This window comes from Theropithecus gelada, chromosome 12, assembly GCF_003255815.1.
Source record: "Theropithecus gelada isolate Dixy chromosome 12, Tgel_1.0, whole genome shotgun sequence".
Taxonomy (NCBI): Eukaryota; Metazoa; Chordata; class Mammalia; order Primates; family Cercopithecidae; genus Theropithecus; species Theropithecus gelada.
The window spans coordinates 28,374,584-28,401,540 of NC_037680.1; the positions used below are offsets into that span (position 1 = coordinate 28,374,584).

The window sequence follows — 26,957 nt, forward strand, 5'->3', positions numbered from 1 at the left end:
AAAGTCAGTCCCCTCAGCATCCTCCATCCTGAAAGGGTGACATGCCGCCCCGCCAGCAGAAAGCTCACCTGGCACTGTTGGTCTGTGTATCATCTACATTCTCCCCAGTTTTTCTAAATTAATAGGAAGCCTAGTTGGTTTAGGAATTCTTTTAGTTAGATTAGATAATTCACAAAACCGGTAGGAAATCATTCAACCTAAGTTAAAACCAAAACCACCATATCTTCAGGAGACATTTTCTACAAAATTCTGTCACTTTTATTTCTTTATTTTTCCTGACAATAAGAAAAGGAAAGGAAATATCGGAAACGGAAAGTCTGTCCCTTTGTAACTGGAGAGAAACTGGGTTTGGGTTTGCCTAACTTTTCTCCCCGAAGATTTAATCAGTATTTGCTGTCAAAGAAGAGAAATGCCGTAGCGTCTGCGAAGACACTTTGTCTGTCTCGATAAACATAGTTAAGGTGACGGTAGGCCTTATGTGAAGAGGTGTGGGGAATACTTTTTTAGGATTTGAATACAAAAAGACAGATTTACTAGAGGCTCTGCTGGGTTTTTTTTCTCCCTAAACTTCCTGATTCAGCGGGCAGTACAGGAGCTGGTACAATGTTACATGCTGTTACACGAGTGAAACCAGCCGGATTTAATGATTCCCTGCTTCTGGGTCATAATTCTTTGGTAACTGCGAGAATTCCAAACTTGCAGCTCTTCTTTAGCTTCCCCAGGGCACGACAGCCCTTTTCTTAAGGTGGTTTTTGTTGGTGGTGGTGGAGGTAGATTTTTACTTTGTCTTGGCCTTAGTCTTAGCCCCTCCAAAGGAGACTAAAGTGAGGAAGAAAAGAAATTATCAAGTGTTGAACTATGAATGAGTCAGAGGAAGTGTTAACTAGACCCTCTTTGCTGTTGGAAGCATCCTAAGCTTAATTTGTGGGCAGGAGGCTCAGCCCTGAGACAGGCTCCTGGTCTCACTTCTCGCGATCTGAGGCCCAGCCTGGCTGCTGGTGGCTGGGAGCTGCGTCCTGATCCTCCATCCTGGCTGTGTGTGCTGTCCTGGTTAGGACATCTGGGAACTGGCTCTGCCACAGGCACAAAAAGGGCCTGGAAAGAATCCTGACCCTGGGGCTTCAAAGTACACAAAATGATTTTTGTTCTTTTAGTCCTCAGTTGCCCAATTTGACGTACTTTAAGAAGGCCTCTCAGTGGGCCTCACCTGCTCTGTGACCTGAGACCAGGCCCTGCACTTCACTGGTCCTGCTTCCCACTCTGTCTGTGGGTGGGGATGGACTAGATTGTTGGCTTTTCAGATGTGTTAAGCTATGGAAGCCTTTACTCAAATAAAATTTTGTGAAAGATCCTAAAAGAAGCAATTTTATAAAATCAAATCTATTCTCATTTAAAGGGGGTGAGGGACCGAGAGTACCTACCCCCCACCCCTCTCGAATCCCCTTCATCCGTTGGAACTCCAGCAGGGCTGTAAGGCCCCCATCCATTCCAGCCTAATAACAGACTGGCTGAGTTCAGGAAGTCACATTAAACGGAGGCCTGAAAATGCAGGTAATTTTACCTTTGTTAATCCTGAATCCTGGAGACAGCGTATCTTGCAGGTTTTAAGGGAACCAACCTAAAATGGCTTAATCCATGTTAAGTTTGTAAACACCAATCATCTCCTGTCCCTTGTAGCCAGAGTCATTCAGCTTTGATGTTGTTCAGTGACATGAAATGACAAAGGCATCTGTGATGAATTCTGCCAGGCATACCCACCTTGATATCTCAGAACTACATCAGGCCCCCAGCACTTCCTGCTGGATTCCAGAAACCCAGACTCTTTGCCTCCCACCTGCCATCCCTTGAACCCGTCTAGCACAGGAACACCGTATCAACTTCCTTAAACTTTGCATTGATCCTGGCAGTCTCCTTTGCAAAAAAGTCTCATTGCTTGAAAGACTCAAACTCAACTCCTGCCTTTCTGAATCCTCCATGGATAATTCCATTTTCCTATCACACCCTGTTTTCCTTCTAATACACTTCCTTCTAATACACTTCCTTCTAATACATATCCATTTCACGAAATCATTCTTCTAGTCTCTGCCTCTAAACCTGTGGTCATGCTCTTTGCCCCTCTCACTATTTGCCTTTCCCCATGAAAAATCTTACGTCCTATTTTTCATTCAACAATATCCTTTACAGTTCACCCTTCAAGTTCTTCTTTCTTCTCCCTCCCACGGCAAGGAAAAGGCAGCGTGATGTGGCAGCAAGATTAGGGAACCAGAAGAGAGCACCATGGCTGCCGTCTGGAATTCTGCCGTGTATCTGCAGGTGCTATTGCCTAAGCCCCTTAACCTCTTTGGTTATAGTTTCCTCATCTGTAAGTGGGATTAATAATATAATATCTGCCTCACCTACCTTACCACGTGGTTATAAGAGTCAAAGAGGTATTGTATGTGAATGCATTTCATCTAATTTAAGCACTTTATATTTTATAATTTTTGTTCTTTAATAGTAAGGTATTTATGAGGTATAATCATAATCATTTTCTGTACCCTATAGCACTCATTTTAATTCTTTATTATACGCTGCCCTGTGCTTACTCCAGTTATTTAATGCATCATCAGTTTTTTGGGTCGAAGAGTTTTCATATGGTTTAAAACTCCGTGGCTCTCACAGCGTCAGCCACACAATACATACTTCATATGGATCTGTTTAATAGAACTTTGATTTCTGATATCCTCCAACACCTACTATTTTTGGTGTGCTGGCAGTAGCAGCCATTTAATCATCAGAGAAATACTTGAAGTTTTGGCAATCCTCCCACAGCAAGATTGAAATTCTAAGGATTTAAAACAGACATGGAACACCTTAAGAAGGAGCAGTAAATAAGTTGCTTGGGTGAGATACTCTCTTGAAAATTAACTCAAGTAGAACTCAGTCCTAGCACTGGTTAGAATGAGTCCAGCTATCAGTCCCTTGAGTCAGCATTGCCTCTCTAAAGCTCTGTGGATGCTCACAACCAACAAGGAGAAAGTCCCCTTCAGTAGGAAAGCATCTCAGACTGTCAGGATATGCTGTTATTTACTGAAGGGGCTGCTGCTTCAGAAATAGCCAAATTGCCCTTCGATAGGGTCAAGGGATTATATATTTTAACAGCCCACATTACTTTGCATTCACCTTTTTCCTAGTCAAATGCTTTCCATGAGAAAAGATTCCTGCATTAAGTTATGTCCATTATAAAAGTGAATGCTCTTAGTGCTTCAGTAAGTGGATGGCAAATACTTCTTCATGTTAGTGGAAATTATTTCATTTTGGATCACAGAGAAATATGCCATTTCTTTCAGATAACTAGAATACCTTTAGGAAAATAAGGTGAACCTGTTGTGATAAATTCTTATCAGAGAAGCAGGCATTCTGGGTACCACTTAATACACTGAAGATTTAATTTGCAAAGGGTAAGTTGGTGATCAGTAAAATTTAATTTTTTTCCCTTTTAAGCTTGATGTATCTACTGTACCTTATGCTTCTGGAAGAAGTAAACTTTGCTGGAAGGGTGAAATTTCTGAACCAGAAATGGAGATAGAAGAGCTATGGAGTTTGCTGGAAATCCTCTAAGTAGGAAATTGCCCAATTCCTAGTTTAGGGTGTGTAGGCTGAGCCTCAGCAAGATACCTGGTCATACTGCAAACCTAAGCACTTGTCTGTACCCATCCATTTATTCTGATGACATCTGCAGAAAATCCCAAACAGTGTGCTTGCTTTCTTTTTTGTTTTTTTAAGAAAAGAATTTTTTTTTTCCTGAGCCATTTGTTCTACTTGGCCAATCTACAATGTGTGTAGATTTGTTTTCTGCAGATGTGCTTATTTCTGGGAACATCTCTGCATGGTTTCAGCATAAATAATATGCTTCCCTACCTACTATAAGTTACAGAAATTGCTGGCATTTTAGAAAAATTCATGTTGTAGAGTTAGTAATGCTCCATAACTCGTTGTCCCTATAGCAACTGCCACATGTTTGTAGTTTGTACATGGACTGCCTTCATCACTACTTCAAATCACTTTAGGACATGGGCCATGCCTTACTTAAATTTTTATTTCTAGTTCCTCATATAGCACACAGTAAGTGCTCGAGAATGTTTATTCAGTGAATAAAAGAGGAAAATACATATACATATATGTGTATGTATATGTATACATATACATGTATATGCCTGTATTTTGAGTTTTAAAAGTTTATTTGGCCAGGCGCAGTGGCTCACGCCTGTAATCCCAGCACTTTGGGAGGCCGAGGTAGGCGGATCACCTGAGGTTGGGAGTTTGAGACCAGCCTGACTGACATGGAGAAACGCCATCTCTACTAAAAATACAAAATTACCTGGGCATGTTGGCTCATGCCTGTGATCCCAGCTTCTTGGGAGGCCTAGGCAGGAGAATCGCTTGAACCCAAGAGGCGGAGGTTACAGTGAGCCAAGATCACGCCATTGCACTCCAACCTGGACAACAAGAGCGAAACTGTCTCAAAAAAAAAGAAAAAAGTTGATTTTTGATTTGATTAATGCTTTCTCCACTGAGAGAAACTCCAAAGGTAAATTTGGATTGATGATGCCAAAACATGGCTTTTCTAATCCAGTGTGCAACATAATTATCTACATGGAAGGAAGCCAACAACATGGGATACATTCATCAATGTGTGGCCATGGAGCAGCTGTGAACTTTGCCAAGTTTTCTTACATCTGTCCTTCTGCAGGGCCCAGGGAACTCAGCCTCATAAAGAAACTCATGAAACATCTCTCAGTTTTCTCTCATGAGCTACCATTGCCAAAATGTGTAGAAAGTTAAGTAGAAGTATAAGAAGGGATAGCAATTATTTTGATATACCACCACCTAGTAGACCTCATTAAGGTATTATATTCCTGAAGTTCTAGAATTTTCCTTGAAGAATTTTATAACCAAATAAAGCTTGTTAGAATGTTGATTGTAGCTTGGCTGTTGTTTTCCTGATGGAAGCTTGTGATTTGATACCAGCTTGGTACTTCTCTTCTGCACTCCAGCCTCTATCTCTTTCTTTTTCTTTCTCATACAGACTTGCCACCTTTGACTGTTTTGAGTTAATGATGAGAAACCAGATATGCATTGCTGTCAGGTGTGTATGGAGTGGTGGCCACATGGCTTAGAACACTCCTAAGTCTCTGTCTTCTCATTTAAATGTAGTATGTGTTCTCATTTAAATGTAGTATGCGATAGGCATGTTACCTGTACAAACATTTTTTTCTTATTAAATCCTTTTTCCCATAAAGTGCCGCTTGAAAGAAAATATGACTTCGTTTTCTCTTCTTTGTTCATTCCAAGATGTTCAGCAAACATTTGGGTCTCTGCTCCATGTCAGGCTCATTTCTAGGGATGAAAGATTACTCCTGCCATCAAGGAGCTCGAATATGGTAAGAAAGGGAGACCAGCATCTCCTCCTATACACGTATTCTTCTTCCTGAAGAATCTGGCACCATGCCCAACTGTTGCATGGGCTTCTGGGGCACTCAGGGATTAAAGGCAAGATTTTTTTCCAGTGGACCAATTAAAGAAATTGAAGAATAATGAGGGTCTGAAGCCCAAAACTAGAACAATCTCACATTAAGCTGGTGAAATAGCAGCAGTGATTGCCATCTGCTGACACACCACCCACCAGTAGAAGCAAGAGTTCTAGGCCAGTCAGGCCTCCTGTGAGCTGGGGACCTATCCCTGATTAGAGTAATTAGAGCGACTCCCTGAGCTCGCTTATAATTTGCTTAATCACACTCATTTCACTGAACTATGGTTTTGGCATAGGTGGTTTTAGTGGGGAAAAATACAAGGTTTGGAGAAAAGGGAAAGAAAGCTATTAGGGAGAAGGAATTCCAATTGATTCTCCTCCCTAGTCAGTTTGGGGCTGGCAGAAAAGGAGGCAAATGACATCAGTGACCACATGTAAGTAGAAGGAGGCTGATTTGGAAAATACTGGCTTACCTGTATTTATTGCATCTGGTTTTATTGCCTTCACAGAGATTGCGTTTTCTTTTTCTTTTTTTTTTTTTTTTGAGACGGAGTCTCGCTCTGTCACCCAGGCTGGAGTGCAGTGGCCGGATCTCAGCTCACTGCAAGCTCCGACTCCCGGGTTCACGCCATTCTCCTGCCTCAGCCTCCCGAGTAGCTGGGACTACAGGTGCCTGCCACCTCACCCAGCTAAGTTTTTGTATTTTTAGTAGAGACGGGGTTTCACTGTGTTAGCCAGGATGGTCTCGATCTCCTGACCTCGTGATCCGCCCGTCTCGGCCTCCCAAAGTGCTGGGATTACAGGCTTGAGCCACCGCGCCCGGCCAGAGATTGCGTTTTCTGCAAATGGAAGGTTTATGGAAAGGTTTAAGCAAGTCAATCGATGCCATTTTTCCAACAGCATGTGCTCATGTTGTGTCTCTGCATCACATTTTGGTACTTCTCACAATATTTCAAATTTCCTCATTATTATTATACCTGTTATGGTGATCTGCGATTAGCGATCTTTGATGTTACTGTTGTAGTTGTTTGGGGGCACCATGAAGTATACCCGTCTAAGATGGTGAACTTGATCCATCAATGCTGTGAATGTTCTGACCGTACCAGTGATTGGTCATTCCCTCATCTCTCTTCCCCTCCTTGGGCTTCGCTGTTCCTTGAGACATACAATATTGAAATTAGTTCAGTTAAGAACCCTATGGCCTCTGAGTGTTCAAGTGAAAAGAAGAGTCACATACCTCTCACTTTAAATCAGAAGCTAATAATGATTAGTCTTACCTAGGAGGGCATGTTAAAAGCTGAGACAGGCTGAAAGCTTGGCCTCTTGTGCCAGACAGCCAAATTGAGAATACAAGGGAGAAGTTCTTGAAGGAAATTAAAAGTGCTACTCCAGTGAACTCATGAACGATAAGAAAACAAAACAGCCTTATTGCTAATAGAGAAAAAGTGTGACTGGTCTGGATAGAAGACCAAACTAACCACAGCGTTCCCTTAAACCAAAGCCTAATCCAGAGCAAGGCCCTAGCTCTCTTCAATTCTGTGAAGGCTGAGAGAGGTGAGGAAGCTGCAGAAGACTTTGAAGCTAGCAGAAGTGGGTTCATGAGGATGAAGGAAAGAAGCCATGTCCATAACATAAAAGTGCAAGGTGAAGCAGGAAGTGCTGATGGACAAGCTGCAGCAAGTGATGCAGAAGATCTAGCTAAGATCATTGACGAAGGTAGCTACACTAAACAACAGTTATTTGTTTGTTTGTTTGTTTAGAAAAAAGTCTCACTCTGTCACTTAGGCTGGAGTGCAGTGGTGTGATCATGGCTCACAGCAGCCTCAACTTTCTGGACTCAAGTGAGACTCTTGCCTTGGCCTCCTGAGTAGCTAGGATTTAGAATATTTCAGAAACTTAGTTGGTAAAACAGCAGTAGGTTTGAGAGGATTGGCTCCAATTTTGAAAAATGTTCTGCGGGTAAAATACTGTTAACCAGTATCACATGCCACAGAGAAATCTTTGATGCTGGGAAGACTCAATTGATGTAGCAAACTTTATTGTTGACTTAAGAAATTTCCACAGCCACCCCAGCCTTTAGCAACCACCACCCTGATGAGTCAGCAGCCATCAACATTGAGGCAGGACCCTCCACCAGCAAAAAGATCATGACTTGCTGAAGGCTCAGATGATTGGTAGCATTTTAAAGTATTTTAAAATTAAGGTAGATACAACTTAATAGACTGTAGTATGGTGTAAACATAACTTTCGTCTGCACCAGGAAACTAAAACATTTGTGTGACTTGCTGTATTGCAGTACTCTGGAATCAAACCCACAATATCTCTGAGGTATGCCTGTAGGTCCTTTGAGTCTTGTTTTTCGAGAATTACTGAGCTCACAAAAGGAAGCAGCTGGTAATTTCCAGAAACATGTTTGTATAAGCCCAGAATTTGAATAATGCACTAAATGAAGTGTATTGCATGTATTTAAATATTTATGCCCAAATGGCTATCATTTCTTAGCCTGCTCTGTCATGGTCTCATTACTTGATACAATTGTTATAAGATTATAATTTTCTAGATGTGAAAGGCATTGTACAGAAGAAGATGAGAATCACAGTAAACCAAACAAAGGAAATGCAGAAGAGACATTTTCAGCAGAATATTGCAAAGTAAGATTCCCTGAGAGCAGGAACTCAGGCAACGTCAATGAACAAAATGACGCCTGACACATCGTAGGTGCCCCGTAAATATGGGTTGAGTAACTGAATAAATGTACTTAGTTACTTAAAGCAGGCTTGTCCAGTCTTTTGGATTCTGTGGGCCACATTGGAGGAAGAGCTATCTTGGGCCACACATAAAATACACTAACACTAACGATAGCTGATAAACTGCAAAAAAAAATTGCAAAAGAAAATCTCAAAATTTTTAAGAAAGTTTACAAATTTGTGTTTGGCCACATTCAAAGCCGTCCTGGGCTACATGCGACCTGTGGGCCATGGGTTGGACAAGCTTGCCTTAGAGGGTATAAATTGGATTATTTTATGAAATTAATTAAAATGTGGCTTTTTGGTGAGGAAAGTGTAAGGAAAGAAAGAAATGGGTGAAGATTTTGAATGTGGCAAAGTATATTTTTCAAACTTTTAGCTGGGAAAACATTAGTTATTCTTCTCATTTCCCATCAGGGACACAGTTTGGTTCCATTTTCTTCCCTATGATTCAATGACTGGGGGAGCATTTTTGTAAAATTGTCTTTTCCTGGGTACAGCATTCCTAGTTTCTTTTGCTCACCTGTTTGGATGTTGTGAAGAGACAGTATAGGAGAGAGACAAGTGCACATTTAAACTACTGATTATAAACATTATTTTCTCTCATTTACTTCTAGATCATGAATTTAATATCCCCCCTGTGATGCAAAGTAGAGACTCAGCGGTGTCAGATTCTGGAGGCAAGTTGGAGGCCTTGTTTTTTCACTTATAAATAGGCCCTACCTTGGATCTCTTCTAAACTCTCTTGTCAAGCCATGGGCTGGTTGGTTCTGACTTTATCTGAATGTGATGTCTTCCTCTGCTCCCATGTTCTAAGCCCTTGCACCGAGGGTGGGAAAAAGGATTGACATTCTTCACCTAACCCCAGCCCAGAGTCATTACTCAGACAAGATGTGATGAATAAATATTGCCTTTGGAGGAAGACATACAAATTTGCCAAAGAAAGGAATGCAGTTCTGGGACCTCCTAGCTACAGTGTTATGTAAATCACTCAACACCCAGTAAAGTTGAGGTTGTGAAAGTCAATCATTTTCCATTTGTATTATGGCTAATTAGTCTAAGGAAAATGGTGACAGAGGATATATTCCTAACATCTCAGGAGGTCACCTGGCTCCAGAGAGGTAGTTTTAAACATACTTACCTCTAAGATGTCTCATGTGGGTAGCTAGTATTTATGGAGTTCTTTCTCTCTTCCTGCCGTTAGTCTAAGTGCCTTGAGACAAGTTAACTCACTTACTTGAGGTCATTGTTTTCTATTATTCTGTCATTTTTGCAATGAGGAAACTGAGGCACTGGGAGATTCAGTAACTTGCCCAATGTTATACTCTAACTTTTAAGACTGATTCTACCTGTAAGGAAACTGAAATGCTGAGAAATAGCCCAGGTGTGGCAAAATATTTAGCTTTTTCACTAAGCTAAATAACAGGAATTTCCCCCTTAATATATATGTACAAGAAACTATTGCTTCCTTTCCTATTGGAGTGGATGGTAGCCCCTCTTCCTATGAAGACTTCATACCAGGGGCTAAAGAGTGAGAATTCTCAGGCCTCCTTCTCTTGCCTACTCAGCAGCCTGAAATCTGGGGTCCCAGAACCTCAAATGTAGTCGTGGGAGATGAAGCTATTTTTAATATTTCACAAAGCATAAAATAAATTGTCTATTCAAGGGCAATAAAACAGTATGAGCTAATGAGTGTATAAAAACAATTTTTTGATTTGTCCAACATTATATATATCTCATGTATATATGTATACATCATGTTAAATAGTAATTATCTCATGTGGATCACTTTTTATGGCAATTACGTGCTTTTAATCTTAAAAATGGATAATGAATTATCTTCTACGTAGAGTTTAGATAAATCCTTCTAAACATGGAATCTGAAGTTAGGCATAGGGGCAAGATAGAAATAGATCTGGGGGACAGAAAAGTTGATGCCTGTTGGTCTATAGAGTAAGGGAGAAGTGCTGCTAATAGCCAGCACATCACAACACTGTATACATACATGGAAATAAACCTATTGGGGAAGCAAGGCAATGCTTCCTGGCTGTTGATCTTCCTTACCTTCATTCTTAATTGGCTTTTATTTCAGACAACTGTGAATGTATTCTTACCAGGATCTCAGGGGACATTATCAGTGCAATTTGCAAAATGTAATTAGGATGGTGAATTGTCAGGTACCCCTACACCCACCTCCAAATGATGCATTTCAAAGCCAAACAAAAATGCTATTTTGTACCATCTGCTGTTTGAATTTTCCAAGTCATTGGTCCATTAGAAAGAACTATTGAGCTTTAACCATAAACTATGGAGCCAATTGAATTGTTTTGTTTTAATTTAATTTTTGAATAAGTCATGCATTCACATGGATTATAAATCAAAACAATGAAATGAGTTATACTCTGAGAAGTCCTTTTCTCACTTCTGTTCCCTTGTACTATATTTGTTTTATCCCTGGCTCTCCACCTGTAGGCCATCACTTTTATTAGTTTCCTAAGTATTCTTACGAGTATATTTATCCATATATGAGTAAACACATATAGTGTTTTTCGTGCTGTTCCCTCTCTAACACAATAGGTAACACATGAAGTAACATTGATAACACAATAGGTAATGTGTGTGTGTGTGTGTCTGTGTGTGTGTGCACATATCTGTATTCCTTTTAATGGACACTTGGGTTGTTTTCAGACATTTACTATTACACACAGTGCTACAATGATATAATGCCAATACATTGTTGTACATGTATGCAAGTCTACCTGTAGAATAAAACTAGAGTAGGATTTTTGGGGCAAAGGGTAAGTATATCTGAAATTTCAATAATGTTGCCAAATTGCTCCACAGGGTTTGTATTCCCCCAAGCAATATATTAAAATATGATTTCCCATGGTCTTCTCAAAAGGAGAGTGTTAAGGAAACATGTTCATCTATCAGCTTGGCCAAAATCTAGAAGTTATAAAGTATAATTTTAATTTTCATTTCTCCTATTCAAAAAGATGCTCAACTGTTCTCATGATGTTTAAGGGCCATTTGATGGATTTTTCTATGAAATGTGTATTAATTTTCTTTGCCAATTTTTCTATTGGATTTCTGATAATTTTCTTATGATTTCTAGTAGCTATTTCCATACTAGTGAGATTATCTATTATTTTAAATATGATCGGAGTTGAAAATATTTTCTCCAAGTTGTTATTTGTTTCTAACTTTGCTTATGATTTTTTTGTTATACATACAGAAGTTGTCTAATATAGTTGAATTTATCAAACTTTAATTTTATACTTTCTATGTTTTGAATCATAGTTAGAAAGACCTTTCCCCACTCCAAGGAAGTCACTTATATTTTCTTCTGGCACTAAAAAGAACACATTTTATCATGAACAATTTTAAACATATACAAATAGAGAAAATAGTATCATAGACCCCAGCTATCCATCATTCAGCCTCAACAATTAGGAATATTTTGCCAATCTTATTTTGTCTATTTTCTCACCTATTTTGAGAATATTTAGAGCAAACTCCAGATATATTATTTTCTTCATAACTGCATCTATATATGTAATAACATGTAAGGATGGACTTTTTAGAATATACCCTCTAAACCTTTAAGATAACAATTCCTTAAAAACTTAATTAAATAATGTAAAATGACTTAATAAAATTATTCTGTGTTCAAATATTCTTTTTGGAAATGTTTATGGCTTTGTTTTTGTGTGTACAGTATGAGGTATGTATCCAACCTTATTTTTTTCCTGGTCACTCAGTTGTCCCAACTCAACTTCTTTAAGTGTATATCCCTACTTTACTAGTTTATGTTTGTGACACAACAAATTCTTATATGTATTTGAGTCTATGTCTAGACCTTCTATTCTGTTTCATTTGTCTGTCTGATCATATGCTAGTCCTGTCTATACTGTTTTAATTATTGGCACATTATAGAGTTTCACTATTAGGACTAGTTATTCTCCAAACGAAATAGTAAATTACCTACTCCAACTCATACTATATAAAAATTGAAGAAAATTATAATTTACAATGCAGCCTTTTCAGGTCAGGGAGAGTCCTGGTGATTTAGAAACCGGCAGTAGAGAAATGGGAGTCAAATGTGTGACAGTGAATGTGGTCCCTAATGAAAGTACTAGTAATAGCATCCTCCTATTATATAGTTATATATTAGTTATATCCTAATATACCATGAGAAAGTAAATAGTAATAACATAAAAGCCTGAAGCTTGGGGCAGGCAGGAGGAAGAAGGGAGCCAGCAAAGGAAAAAGGATACGGTTTTGGTGGTTGAATTGGAAATCACCAATCCTGGTTCTTCTTCATCAAAGTGAGAAAGGTCTAGGATAGAGATGGCTGAAATATTTGCTTTATGCCATTCTCTGGGGGAGCTGCAGAGAAGCAAGGCCTGGGTAAAGTGTGTTAAGGAGGGCTATGCTATCATCCTGCTCCGGGCAGATCACAGGTCTGGACAGGCAGCAACCCTGAACCTCAAGGCTGCCAGTGGGCTGGCTTGTGCCTCTGAAGATGTTAGGGTGAACCTCACTGTGTGCTTCCCAGGAAGACAGATGAAGATGTGTTTTTCTCAACCTTCTTTCTGGGAGACAGTATTAAATTTACCTAATGACATATTTTTATTGAGAATAAGCTAAGAGAAGTGGCTTTTTTTTTTTTCTTGGATACCTTCTTTGATATTAGCAAAGAAGTGACTTCTAATACCAACTTATTGTAGGAAAGACATCTCAAGTGTTTAGCAGGGGCAAGTCTTTTTTTTTTTTTTTTTTTTTTCCCCAAAATGCTCATGTCTCCTGGACTCTGTCTATGTCTTCACCAAAACCCAGAGAATGTTCAGTCGGTCAAAGCATGGTGAAAGGTGGAGGAATGGCCTGGGATTGGTATATCATGACTTAATTCCCCTGCAGACACCCTTAATTACCCTTGGCACAGCTTGTAACCTCCTCATCCCCAATTTCCTTATACCCTGGAGATGATCACACCACTCTTACCTCACAGGGATGTGGAGAGGATTAATTAGTTTCGGATGGGAAAGTTCTTTAAAGATGAATCATGTGGTATAGGGAATGTGTTCATTTGAGGCCTCTCAGCCCTCAATTAGGAATAACTGCCCACTGTCCAAACACAGACACTAAAGGGTAAATGGAAATTGATCTGCCTTAGAGCCAGGGGAGTGGGGTTTGCAAACTGAAGAGAATGGTGAAGTCAATCTCAATCAAGCATTTATTCAATGATTATGTTCCAAGTGTCTATCCTGTACAAATTGTAATGGGCAATCTTTGGGGGACTTTGGGGGAGTGTTAAGTGGGGGAGTGATGAGCTGTGCTCACTGCTGGAGTGATTATTACCTACAGCAGAAGACAGTTGCCAGACTTGTGAGTCTGTGGACTAGAAGTCATCTTTGCCGTCAGTGGATGTGAGCTGGGCATTGGGTACAGTGGGTTCCACATCCCATACACTGTGAACAATTAGGGTCATCGGTGCTTCCCCAGTCCTCTCACCTTCCAGATGGCCGCCTCACCAAGTACTTTGGCCAGTCTCTCTTAGGCACTTTTAGTGAGAAGAATCTCTGCATTAATAAAAAAAGGAATAAAAACTAGATGAATCCTTTTTCTTGGCCTCTTTCAGTTCTGTTGTTATATGCAACTCCTTTTAAAGGTACATCCAAGGTGTACTTTTTTCAAAACATAAGCTAAAAGGGGCTATTTTAGGCATTATCAAAGAACACTTTCTCTAGGAGTTTTATGGTGTGGAAATCAGTGCAGAATACGAATGAGATCTCAGTGTGCGTTTCCAGCTTAACTTCTTTTTTAAACGTTTTTTTCTCTTTGAGGTGACCTTGAGTGAGGGTAGCAGGGAGAAGAAGAGGGTGAAGAGGAAATAAAATTGATTAAGAAAGGGGGTATGAGTAAATTTGGAAGGTGCAGGAAAGGGCTTTCCTGGACACATGAGGCTCCTGAGAACATTATCGCAGTGAAAAGGTCTGGGACTGTGGAACATGAGAGGCCGCCAGAATAATAAGCAGACAGCAGTTCAAGAGTAGTTTCTTAATTTAAGTGAGAAGCCTTTTGTCAAGTAGGAATCTAGTGTTATTTCTTGAAATACTCGATCTTAGAAAGGAAACTATAGGGCCAAGCATCATCACACAAATAGAGGATTCCAGTTTTCAGTGAATTTATTATATTCAAATAAACTTACATCTCTGTAGATATTGATAGGTATAATAATACAGTAAAAGGGTACAGCCCAGAATATAGTATAGCCTCAGTGGGCTTCAGTGCTATGTCCATACCAACATGTGCCCATCTTTCTGAGCCCTTTTATTAAAGTTTGAGAATCTTGCCCATCTCTCTCTGCTTGTTTAATGATGTGCTTTAGTGATGGTAGAAGCAGAAAAAGCTAAATTTTTGAGAGGGTGGTGATATTTGTATGAAATTATAAAATATTCTTCAGCTAGATTTATCTTCTGGTATACTGCTCATTAATATTCTCGTTTTCTTACTAATGTCTTCCTTCTTACCCTGATTGGTTTGTAGCATAAATCTAGTTGTTGGTTTCCTATAACTTAATAGATCATAACAATTGCCCTTACACTTCATAGTAAAGAGGCTACCCTTTATTCATTGCAACATTGCCTGTAATACCTCTGCTAAAACAAGCCATAATGCTTTGGTCCAGAGTGGCTCTTTTCCTGGTGTTTCTAGCCAAGATTCAAGGCTCAGTCAGGGTCATGGCAGAAACCACCTGGTATAAACAACCTGGTGTTATTTAAGAGAGTTAATAAAGGGGCTGTTTACAATGATGTGGGCGAGATTTAGGGGTAGTAACAGATTCCAGAGTTAGCAACAGAGAAAATCATTTCCACTGTATTGTCTTATAGGCCTAGAAGACAGGAGAAAACAGTTGCCAGAATCCAGGAGATGGGAGCTGCAGAGTTGGCCCCCTGCTAGGATCTGTGGGACATGATGATAACCTGATGGGGAGGGAGTCAGGGGAATAAATGCCCAATCTCACTGTCTTTCCATCTTCCAATCTACCAGCACCTGCTATTGGCAAAACCAAACCAGCAGCCAGTGGAAGGGGAACCGTGTGAGCGTTCTTTAGCTCAGCTTCCCAGAGCACAGTGTAGGGTGGAGAGGGATAGAGGGTGTTTCTGGAGAAGCAAAGAGAGAAGCCAAGCAGAGTTCATTTCCCTTTCACCGACTGGGATAGCTTGGGAAGGTGGTGTGGTTGTAGTGTATGTCAGGCCCCACACAGTGTGTGTTGAATCACCGGCGAATGTACTAGGCCATTGTTGAACAGACCTTCAGTTGCTGAAAATGGAGTTCTCATAATCTCCACGTGGGTAACTGAAAAGAGTGTTGTTAAAAGAGTGTCACAAAACTTAAAAAGATTATTCGCTTAAATAAACAATCAAAATAGAAATGGCAATTATGATGGTAAAAACGTGAAAAGTCATTTTTTAAAAATTCGCAATATTTGCAAGTGTATGAGGTCTGTGTTCACTTAGAGACCTTCAGCCCGTCTCCATACATGGACTGGGCCTTCTCTGCCCAACCCATTGCTAAGCAAGGAAGGACAGTCTGTGTCCACAAGCAAACTCCAAGCTTTCTTCAGGCTAGAGAGTACCTCATGGGCTGGAGTAGGCATGGAAAGATTTTGTGAATGAAAAGTGTTTGAACTGGACCTTCAAAGCAGGGTGGGGAGTGTGACACACACTTGAGGCAATAAAACAATGATACGAGTGAAAGCACAGAGCCTGTTGCTTTTTAAAACAAATGCTATTAGAACTACTGCATGTTATTTATGAGTATAGGCAAATCATATAGATTTACTAGAAGGCTGATAAATGGAAACACTCCAGTGAGGCCTAAATATTGCTCTCACATGTATGCTAGAGTAGTTTTCTTAAAATTGGTCTTCAGAGGAATTTTACATTCTGCTGTTATATGTGCTCAGATAATCATAGAATTTGAGAGCTGAAAATATGTATATTGAATTTCAGTCTTAAATCTTGTCAGCTATCGTATGGCCTTAATAATATTGGCCTTTATGATCATCCATAGAGGAACAATAAATCTCTGCATTAAGCTTTCTAATTGATTTAATAATTTGACAAAAATGGAAATAGGTAGGGGCTTATTTTTTATTCTCCTTTAATTTCCACAAAATTCTCTGTAATATAGGTATGTGATATCTCCATTTTACTGATAGGGAAACAGACTCAGAGCAATCCAGTGATCACCTAGAGGCAGTAGATCCTGGACAGAACTAGAATTTGCCCCCGGGCCTGAGCGCCTCCAAAGGCCAGTTTCTCCCCATTATACTAGTCAGCATTTACACTTGACTTTACCCTTGTGGGACCATGAACCATATCATGAACCATTTAATCTAGTTTTTCATGTTGCAATTAAAACACTATTTAATGTACATAATTTTTCAGTTTCCTCTGGGAATATGAAATTATGCACATATATATCTTTATCTATATACAGTTCCTTCTGCTCCAAGTGGTAATAGTGGCAATTTATGGAGCAAGTGACACGCTGTAAACTTTGTTATATATGCAGAATGCAGAAATTTTTTATTAAGATTGCTTTTATAAGCTTGTCAGCTTCCAGAGAGTTCTTTGAATAATCTGTTCTGGATTTTGTGACTATGCAAAAGTCAGCATGATATTCTTTTGCCGTAGCATGCAGTTTATTGTTCATTTTTAAATGCCCTCCTGTTTCAAAATGATAGATATCAATAAACATGTTCTTTACTTGGTTAATATATTTCTAGATGTAGATTCAAGAATGAAGTTGAGTGAGTGGGGGCTTTATAAACAATGGTCAGTGACATAAAACCCTGGGACGGAAGTAAAAAGATGGGACAGATGCCTAGTAACAATTCTGCATTGTGCAGCTCTCCCATTTAACCATGTGGGTGCTGAAGGCAGCTGAGATGATAGGGAATACTGTCCCTTAAACAGAGTTCTAGGGACAATTTTGCAATCTGGCACATAGTTCATGCTTAAGCAATGAATTCATTCAATAAAATATATATATGTATGTATGTGTGTATGCACATATACACCTATCCAAACACACATATACAGAGAAATTTCTCAAGTGAGAAACACATCTGTATGAAAACTTTATTTTTACAATCATTTTTCTATGTCAGCTGAGGCTAAATGAAGTCAAAAAGCGCTAGCCGTCACCTTACACACTGAGTGACGATGAATGCTAAATTTCCTCAACTGAGTGTCACGTATTAGACTGCATTTGTGGCATGATACACTCCTCTACTCAACCAGTGTCGAGTAATGGACCTTTAGCCAGCTGCTGGACATTTCAGCCTCGATTTCTCTTAGGAGAGCTTTGATTGGTTATTAAAAGAAATGAATTCAGTAAAGAGAGCAGCTCTCCTGCAGAACTTCTGTCCAGCTATATCTTTCTCTCAAGTATAAAGACACTCCTCTTCCATAGAAAAGAAAAACAAATCTTTCGTTTGTATACCTGATAGCAGAAGTAACTGTATAGAATTACCTTTCAATGTTATGTCCTTGGCTTTTTCAAAGAAATGGCCAGGCTGGGCACGGTGGCTCACGCCTGTAATCCCAGCACTCTGGGAGGCCGAGGCAGGCAGATCACAAGGTCAAGAGATCGAGACCATCCTGGCCAACATGGTGAAACCCCTTCTCTACTAAAAATACAAAAATTAGCTGAGCATGGTGGCATACCCCTGTAGACCCAGCTACTCAGGAGGCTGAGGCAGGAGAATCGCTTGAACCCGGGAGGTGGAGGTTGCAGTGAGCCGAGATCGCACCACTACACTCAAGCCTGACGACAGAGTGAGACTCCGTCTCAAGAAAAATAAATAAATAAATAAATAAATGGCCAAATGACGAATGCATCTGGAGGTCCTCAAAACAAATTTCAGACATTATTCATATGTTGTTTGGTGCCCCCTATATTGTAATGGTATGACTCATTAATTAGAGAATTAAGTATCAGGAAGAGTTATCTTTTCTCAAATAATGAGAATCAGTGTGTCCCATGTCTCCCCTGGCTTCTAGGAAGTGCAGAGCAAAGAGAAACCCACAGCCGAGTGCTTTGTTCCTAGAAGGGATTAGGATCTTTACTATCCTCTCATCCAATATGGCTTTTATTCAGTATTGTAAGAGCTTTAATGCATACATGACTTGGCATAAGCCTCTCAAAAATCATTTATGGAAGCAAACAGGGTAAAAATTATTCCACCCGTGTGAAGGAGACTCTCAAATTTGACCAACGCATTCTTATTAGGTTCCTACCATTTGTCCAAATAGTTGCATAAAACATGACAAGCCAGTCTTGACTCTTTTTAAGGGAGTTTCTAATTCCTAAACATCTAAGTTTTTGTTTGTTTGTTTGTTTATTTTTTTTTTTCTTGAGATAGAGTCTTACTCTGTCACCCAGCCTAGAGTGCAGTGGCATGACCTCGGCTCACTGCAACCTCCACTTCCCAGGTTCAAGTGATTCTCCTGTCTCAGCCTCCTGAGTAGCTGGGATTATAGGCACGTGCCACCACGCCAAGCTAATTTTTGTATTTTTTTAGTAAAGACGGGGTTTCACCATATTGGTCAGGCTGGTTTTGAACTCTTGACCTTGTGATTTGCCCACCTCGGCCTCCCAAAGTGCTGGGATTACAGGCATGAGCCACCATGCCTGGCTGCTCTTAAATTTTGTCTATGTGGACCTCTTACCATGTTGCCTTTCTAATGTCATGAAAGGCTTCTCCAAAAAGGTATAAAATCCTGTCTGTGACAGAAACGTAGCTGAAGAGCTGTTACCTTAGAAGAGTCTTTTAGCTTTTTCTTAAAATTTGAATCACATTTAAAAAGATGTCTTTAAAATTGATTAGACTGTTTCTCCACCCAAATTATACACTTATGGGCCATGGATTAATTCATAATTAGATTTAAAATTGATTTGCATAATGAAATTATTTTAACATTGGTGCTGCTTTAGACATTCTCTTTGATCAGGTTGCATGTAGTAGAAAAAGCTCTGTTTTTGGCATTGCAAAATGTACACCTTTAAACTTAAAAAATGCGTTACTTGTTTCTCTGGGTTTATGATCCTGTGCTTGATGAGATTTTTTGTAAGTTTAGATTATTTAAAGCAGTACAGCAGGAATCTGAAATGTGATGGGACTGCTATATTACATTTATGACTGTATGGAATAACTAGAATTCTTCATTAATCTCTTTCCATAAAAAGTATAGAATATTAGAAGTGGAAGGGACCTTGGCAGTCATTCATTCCAACTTTCCCTTGGTTGCAATAGAGAGAATTTCTAAATCTTCTTAAGAAATCAGTGCACAGAACTCAATCCTATTGACCAGGTTTACTCCAGCCAGTATGCAGTGAAGCTGAACATTTATGCCACTTGATCTGATTTCTATTATGCTGCTAATAATGTCTAAAGCAAGGGTGAAGGAGGGAGAAATGGGGGAAGCAGGCGCCTAAGATTTCTTGAACCCCACCTAAGTGAAATGTATTTTACTTATGTAATTGTGCTCAATCCACACCACAACTTAGAAGTTTCCTGCGTGACTCTAAGACTCACTTTTCTTACTGGCAAATGGGCACAATATTTCTTAACTCTGTGGTCACCTGGTTGGTAAATGTAGAACCAGAATTTTCTTCTAGGTATTTCTGAACCTAAAGCTCATTGTTATTCCTCCTCTCAAAGATGATTGTATTAATTCTCGTCAGTCACATCTTACCAGTGGCTCATATTGACTTTTGGTCCCAATAATTTTTGAGTACACAGGGACAGTGTGCTCAGTATGGTACCTGGTACAAATGCATGACTTTTAATTGCACTACTTTCAAGATTCAGACAAGCTATAATGAAGGCTAAGCCTGAATCATGATTTTATTTTTCCCTATTGAATGTTGTTATCCAAGAGTAAAGTCTTGTGCTCGATAGAGAGCTAATATCATCAGATTGAGATGATGGGGTTGATTGTAAGCTCAACTTCTCTCTCCTGTTCTGCTTCAGGCACATAGAATGCTAGATTAAATATATTAAAATTAAAATAATTCATATTTAAACTTGTGGGGGAAAACAACCCTCCATGTACCAGAAATAGAGAACCTATTGGCAAAGAGAAATTGAAGCTGTAGGAACTAGGTTCCCAACGCCCAGGTAAGGTTAGGAACTGAAGCCTCAGTTCCCCTGCAAGGAAGGGAGTGAGCACCTGGTCTTGACTAAGCCCCACCAGTGTTCTTCCTAAATTTAATGGGAAACAGCATGTCTCCAGTTGCCAACCTGGCCTAACAGCCAGAAGCAAGTAGCACAACCCTTGTTGTAAATGGTAAACTTTTCTGGCTAATTTCCCTTTGGAAGAAGAGTCTTTTTGTCTTTTCCACTCTTTCTGAGTAAAATTTCAGCTTTCAGTTTGAATTTCCACTTTGCCTTCTATTCTTTTTACAAGGGAAGCCAGGCCTGTTAAAGATTGTCATTAAAGTGTCTTACTGTGAGATAAGTGGTGCTTGCAGGAAGGTGTGAATGTGAGTGTTGACAGGCATGTTGGACTTAGTAGAGCTGTTCCCCTTACATTATCTATTTCATTTATTTTATTGGCAGCTGAAGTTGGCCTTGTGCTTGCTGACTCATTTTTAGCAATTGTGCAAGAAATGCCAGCATTTGCCACCTTTGTTTAGTCTCTTCTTTTTCAAATCACCTTTCATCATTTCTTTATCATCTTTGGACACCCTGCCAATTCTAAACAGCCCACCACTTTTGTCTTGCTTACTAACTAAGGCAGTCTTTATAGGTCATAGCTAATGAGGTTGGCTCTATTCCATAAAGTATTTGCTGAGTATCTAGCATGCACTGAGCATGGCCTGGGGAATATAACAAAAAAAGGTGGGTCATTTTCCTACCTCAAAAGAGTTTATGATGTCAAAGATGTGCTGCTTCCTGAAGACCCCATCAACTTTCTGTCTTTTCCCTGGAAGTGTAAAATGCCACATGTTGGATGAGATGATTATCCAGGCTCAAACTTGGGAAATAGTCATGCTTCTGGACCAAGTGCCAGGTAAGTCCTTGATTCTGGTCAGTAATAGGCCAAAGTCTCAGGTGGGGCTTCCTAAATTTACAAATCTGGCTACCTGCAATTCTCTGGAAGCCTGAGAGTCGCCCATCCCTGCTGTATCCCTATATATATGCCTTGCAGAAATCCCTTCCTTCTGGCAAGGAAGCACTCTGCATTCTGGAGCAAGTATTAATGTATCTTCCAAAGGGAGGACTCATAAAGCACAGGAAAGATCAGTACCATCGGTGAGGGATTTCTGACCAGGCCTACTATGTGGGAAAGATGGATGAAGGTAATAAGCTCTGTGTTGGGAAAAACGTTTTGAGCTACCCTTGAGTTCACAAAGTGGACCAGATACCTAATATATATGTGGAACTTTCTCTCTTAGTGTCAAAATATGAACATGTCTAAGTCACAGGAAGCCAAATTATTATAGCCATATTCTGAAACAGCAAGAAGTTGCTCTTAACCATTATGTGGGTCTCTACAATCAGGTATGTGGATTCCTTTGAGATACTCCACCCAGAGGGAAAACATGTGAAGACACATGGTTTTGCAAATAACCTGAAGACGCTCCTAGGCCACCTCTCTTCGCGTATGAAGAAGTAACACTGCTCTATGTGATGGCTTTGGAGAAAATAACCTGAATGACTTAATCTAATCCATATGAAAGATTTCTCCGCCTCTGGAGCAAAATATAAGCTCTCTTGTGACCTTGTTCTGCCACAAAGGCTGCAATGAAAGCCTACTCAGCAAAGTCTCGGCAGATAATTTTTAGTTCAGAGTCTCTGTGAAATGATTCTAAATGTAAAACAACTGTCAGCTACTAGAGTTAGTCATTTACTTTTTCATTATCCTAATGTGTTTGAGTTGTGAAAAATAAAACAGTCATGTTAACACAAACCTACACACTGAAGAATAGATAGAGATAGATGTAAGTCCTCAGGAAGAAGCAGTAGATGGTAAGAGATTAGAAAACATGCTCTGGAAATAGAAGACATTTTTATTTAGTACTTTCCTCACTTGACAGGCAAAACTTTGGCAGTTTTGCAGAATTTTGATAGAATAAGTCTATGCTGTTTTAGTTAAAAATGGAAATGAAAATACATTTTGTCTATATGGAAGCAATTTTTTTTGGTATACTTCTCATTAGCTTTCAAGTTTAGCAGGCTAGGCTGTGCTATGTGGAAGTGTTTTGAGAGGATACTATGTTCTGAGAAGTGTGTTGGGATCATTACATATGTTGCCGCCAAACCACAGTTTCCTCACTTATACAATGATAATGAAGCTAGGGTTCCTACGGTGCTATTTCGAAGGATAGAAAAACCAGAAAGAAGCCTAACCCTTGTGTTTGTTTTCAATCAGTTGTTTTTAAGTTGTCTGTCATTTATTCTTAGAGAGACTTTTGCAGTGTATCTGAATTCCATATTCCTCTATGTTCACTATCGTTTGTATCCCTTTGTTTCAGGAACTAGAGATAAGGCTAGGAATCTGGGACTAACTACTTGATAGAGAAAAAGCATTCTTTGCATTTTTCACGATTAGATGGTCTAAATTAAACAATTTTTTGATTTTGCTAGACTCAAAATTCTTGCCATGGCAAGTAAGCATCTGTGTGATCTGGCCCTGCCGACTCCCTGACTGTCCAGTCCCCTACTTCTTCATGTTCCAGCCACACTGGCTGCTTTTTTTGAGTTCCCCCCATGAGGCAAGCTTCCTCCCATCTTAGGACCTTCGTTACTTTTCCCTTGATTCTTTACTTGGCTGATTCTTTCCCATCATTTAATTTACCTGTTCGAATGTCACCTACTCAGAGAGACACACTGGGTCCATTGTCTGTGTAAAGTAGCACCTTCTCTTCACTATTGTCTCGCCTTATTGTGTTTCTTTCATGAAACTTATGACTATCTGAAATTATGTTTTGCCCACATGTATTGCCTGTCTTCTCCCTCTAAAATGCAATTTGCATTAGAGTCAAGACCTTGTTGGGGAGTCAGTGATAACAATAACTTGTTATTTATTAGGTATCAATAACAACATGTTGAATGAATGAGTGGGCTTTTGTCTCACACTGAGATTACATGAGGAAAACCAAACTTTTTACTTGTGATACCAAACTGGGGATTTGTTCATAATAGTAAGTGCTTACTTAGTAAAAATTAGTAAAATTCCACGCACGTAACTAAGTACTTTACAGGCATTAATTTAATTCCCACAACCCTATGAAGTGGGTATTATTACTCCCATTTTATAAATGCAAAATTTTTGGTACAGGGAAGTTAAGGAGCTTGCACCAAATAGCAGTTTTGATTGCAGGTATTTGAGCCAATGCTCTTTACTGTTGAGTAGAAAGTGCTCAATAAATAGAGCTTTAACCATGCACTCAGCACATGTGCTCAGCTCAATGACTCAGTGCATGCGAACTATGTGCTTCGCTTCCTATGCACTGGGTCGTTCAGTCCTCGGTTCAAAACTATGAGGTAAGTACTATCCTATGCTTGTTCTAGAGATGAGGAAGCCAAGTCTTGGAAATTCAGCAAGTTGTCCAAGGTCCCATAGTTGCTTAGTGGTGAAAAAGAGATTTGAATATAGACAACACGACGCTGAAACCTATATCTTAGGCCTTCTCTCCATATTATAAGAACACTTGAGGATTGCTACTGGAACAGTCATTCTGAGACTGTGAAAAAGGGATTAATTAGTTTCCCCCACTCAAAGGGTCTCCACTGGTATAAAGAAGGGTACAATAATGACTATGGAATAGACCAATCCAGAGAAATAAATAGGAGAAGCAGAATCTGTATCGGTACAACCACTTGACTGTAAGGGATAATATTTTTTGCTAACTGTCCATTTCTTCAGAAAGAGCATAAGAATAGAATTTAGAAATCCAATAACTGAAAGGCCAATCTTGGTTTCTAAAATGAACCAGGAAAGATTTATATATATTTTTATATATCACTAGGTATGATTATGTACATGAGCTATAATGCAGGTAGAAAGTCTCGCTATTGTTTTTTGAAACATACTCACACAAGTTGTTGTTGTTGTTGTTTTATAATTCTGAGTACTTTCTTAGCAACTCAGTTCTATTAGTGGCAAACACCATCAATAAGGATGATAGGATGTTGTGGCTACATATTGTCTAATAACGTAGTTCCATCCCCATAGGCAGGCCTTATTAGCGACACATGCAAAATCAGTATACCCACAATAAGAGAGAGAAGAAAATTCATAGAATCTATACATTATTGCTCTGGCTTCAAACAAAATGTGCATGTGAAGGATTATGCTTGTATATGCAGAGATCGAACTTTTTCCTTTGAAAAATTCCCTAAACCCATTGAAACCGGTTGATTCAGCAAAAAGGAGTTCAGCCAATATTATTGAACTCTAGTATTCCAGTATTTTCACAGAACTTTTATGATGAGTTCTTTTATGTACACAATCCTATATGTGATCCCTTCTGAACCTACATTTGATGCTCACATTTACCTACATATGTGGGCAGTGTAGGTATTATTAAGCCACTTCACAGATGAGGAAATTAAGGTTAATAGAGTTTAAAGAGCTTGCCCAAGGTCAGGCAGCTAATAAATAGCAGAGCCAGCACCTGAACCAAAGTCTTTGGGTTCCCAGTTAACATACTTTTTCTGCTGCCCACACCTCCCCCTTGTCAAAGGAAACCTGTCAGTGGTGACATTATAAATGTTCTTGCTACCAGGTCTGCCTCTGGGGCAGCAGAGCCAGGGGGCATAAGATGTCATAGCTTTTACTCAGTGCTATGTACATGTCTGTCATTTTGTTGGGATTTTCCCCTGCCTACTTAAAGTCTGTAAACACGGTGAGTAGTATTTGTGGACCAGGACTAACATTATATGGTTGTCAGTTTTTCAGACAACTTTTATTCTGTTTCCTCTAGAACCTCCTGGCAGCTTCTTGTGCCCAGGGTGACAGAAACAGGAGGGGCTGGCAGTTCACAGCGACTCTTGTCTCTCTTCTTACTATCAGTGTGCTCTGAGATCTAGCAGAGATTTTATTTCTCAGACTCCTTGTCCTTTCCCCTGCCGTCCTTCTCACTGCTCCCACTTTTATTGTTTCTTCCAGGTTTTGAAAGAGTTGCAAAATTTATCAAATGTAAATGTTGAAGGAATAGAACTGACAGATAGGTGGTCCAGTGACTTTGGCTCAACATGCCTCAGAACCACGGTTGATTTAAGAAATCCGGTGATTCAGCACAGAGGAAACTAGCTAGCCGCAGGCACTGAGGGAATGGGGTGCAGCCGGGCCAGCTCTGCCTGCTTGTCCTTTCTGAACTCAAAAGGCCATCGTGTGTGCTGCTAAAGCCTACCTGGCTAGTGCAGAGGCCTGACCAGTAGAAGGAGGTCATTACTCACCTTTCATCTGATCAAAAACAATGCAATTTACTCACAGGTCCTGGCCCTACAGAACAGGTTAGATGGTTGGATATATTTGAATAATGGAGCTTTCCAAACAGAAGCAAAACAAACACCCACTGATGTGTAAAATATAAAGAAACTGAACCAGTGTGTCTTTTCACCGTAGATAGAAGAGTTTGGACCGCCCAGCACACAAGGTCAGCATGCTGCTCCTCTGTCACGCTCTCGCTATAGCTGTTGTCCAGATCGTTATCTTCTCAGAAAGCTGGGCATTTGCCAAGAACATCAACTTCTATAATGTGAGGCCTCCTCTCGACCGTAAGTAGTGGTGGTTGCCATCCTAGTTCGTGGCTGTGGGTCAGAGTGTTCATATGAAGCCCCCTTTTCCATTTATTGTAACTTCGTCTTTCCCAGAACATTTGGTTTATCCCTAGAATAAAACAGAAAGTCTCCATTACTTCTATGGGTAAGCGTATGGTAAGTGAAAGTTTCTCCATTTCTTAAAATGGTCTGGCTTCCTGCTGAAGTTTTAATAGCATTCTTATTTTAAAAAACACTTTTGGGGCCAGGCGCTGTGGCTGACGCCTGTAATCCCAGCACTTTGGGAGGCCAAGGCAGGCGGGTCACGAGGTCAGGAGATCAAGACCATCCTGGCTAACACGGTGAAACCCCATCTCTACTAAAAAATACAAAAAATTAGCCGGGCGCGGTGGCGGGCGCCTGTAGTCCCAGCTACATGGGAGGCTGAGGCAGGAGAATGGTGTGAACCCGGGAGGCAGAGCTTGCAGTGAGCCGAGATCGCGCCACTGCACTCCAGCCTGGGCAACAGAAAGAGACTCCATCTCAAAAAAAAAAGAACTCGCACACACACACACTTCTGAAACACCATTCCTAATCATGGCCTAGTAGAGGAAATTCATTGTTCTTTGTGTCTTCCCTGGAGAAGGAAATTGGCTGTTGAATGTTTCTGCATAAATGATCTATTAATTTTTTTCAAATGGCCATTAAGGATTTTGAAAACAGATTTATTTGTTTGAAATTTGGAAGGAAATATCACCTGGATTTTCATTACTACCACGCATAATCACCATTAGCAAAGGTTACATAAGACTCAACTTTCCCACTAATAGTTTAAAGATAGGCAAATATTAGTGTATATCATCTACAGGACATATATGTTAATACATTTTACATACATATGTATAGATAC

At 39.8% G+C, this 26,957-nt stretch overlaps 1 protein-coding gene across 3 annotated transcripts in view; it reads left to right on the forward strand.

Annotated features, from left to right (window-relative positions):
* LYPD6B (LY6/PLAUR domain containing 6B) overlaps nucleotides 1–26,957 on the forward strand; it is a 198,083-nt gene that overhangs the window by 162,099 nt on the left and 9,027 nt on the right. For all 3 annotated transcript variants that reach the window (XM_025404752.1, XM_025404750.1, XM_025404751.1), the window contains one exon: nucleotides 25,914–26,065. In XM_025404752.1, coding sequence (XP_025260537.1) covers nucleotides 25,951–26,065 — 115 coding nt within the window. In that variant the 5' untranslated portion in view covers nucleotides 25,914–25,950. The remainder of the gene's footprint in view (nucleotides 1–25,913; nucleotides 26,066–26,957) is intronic.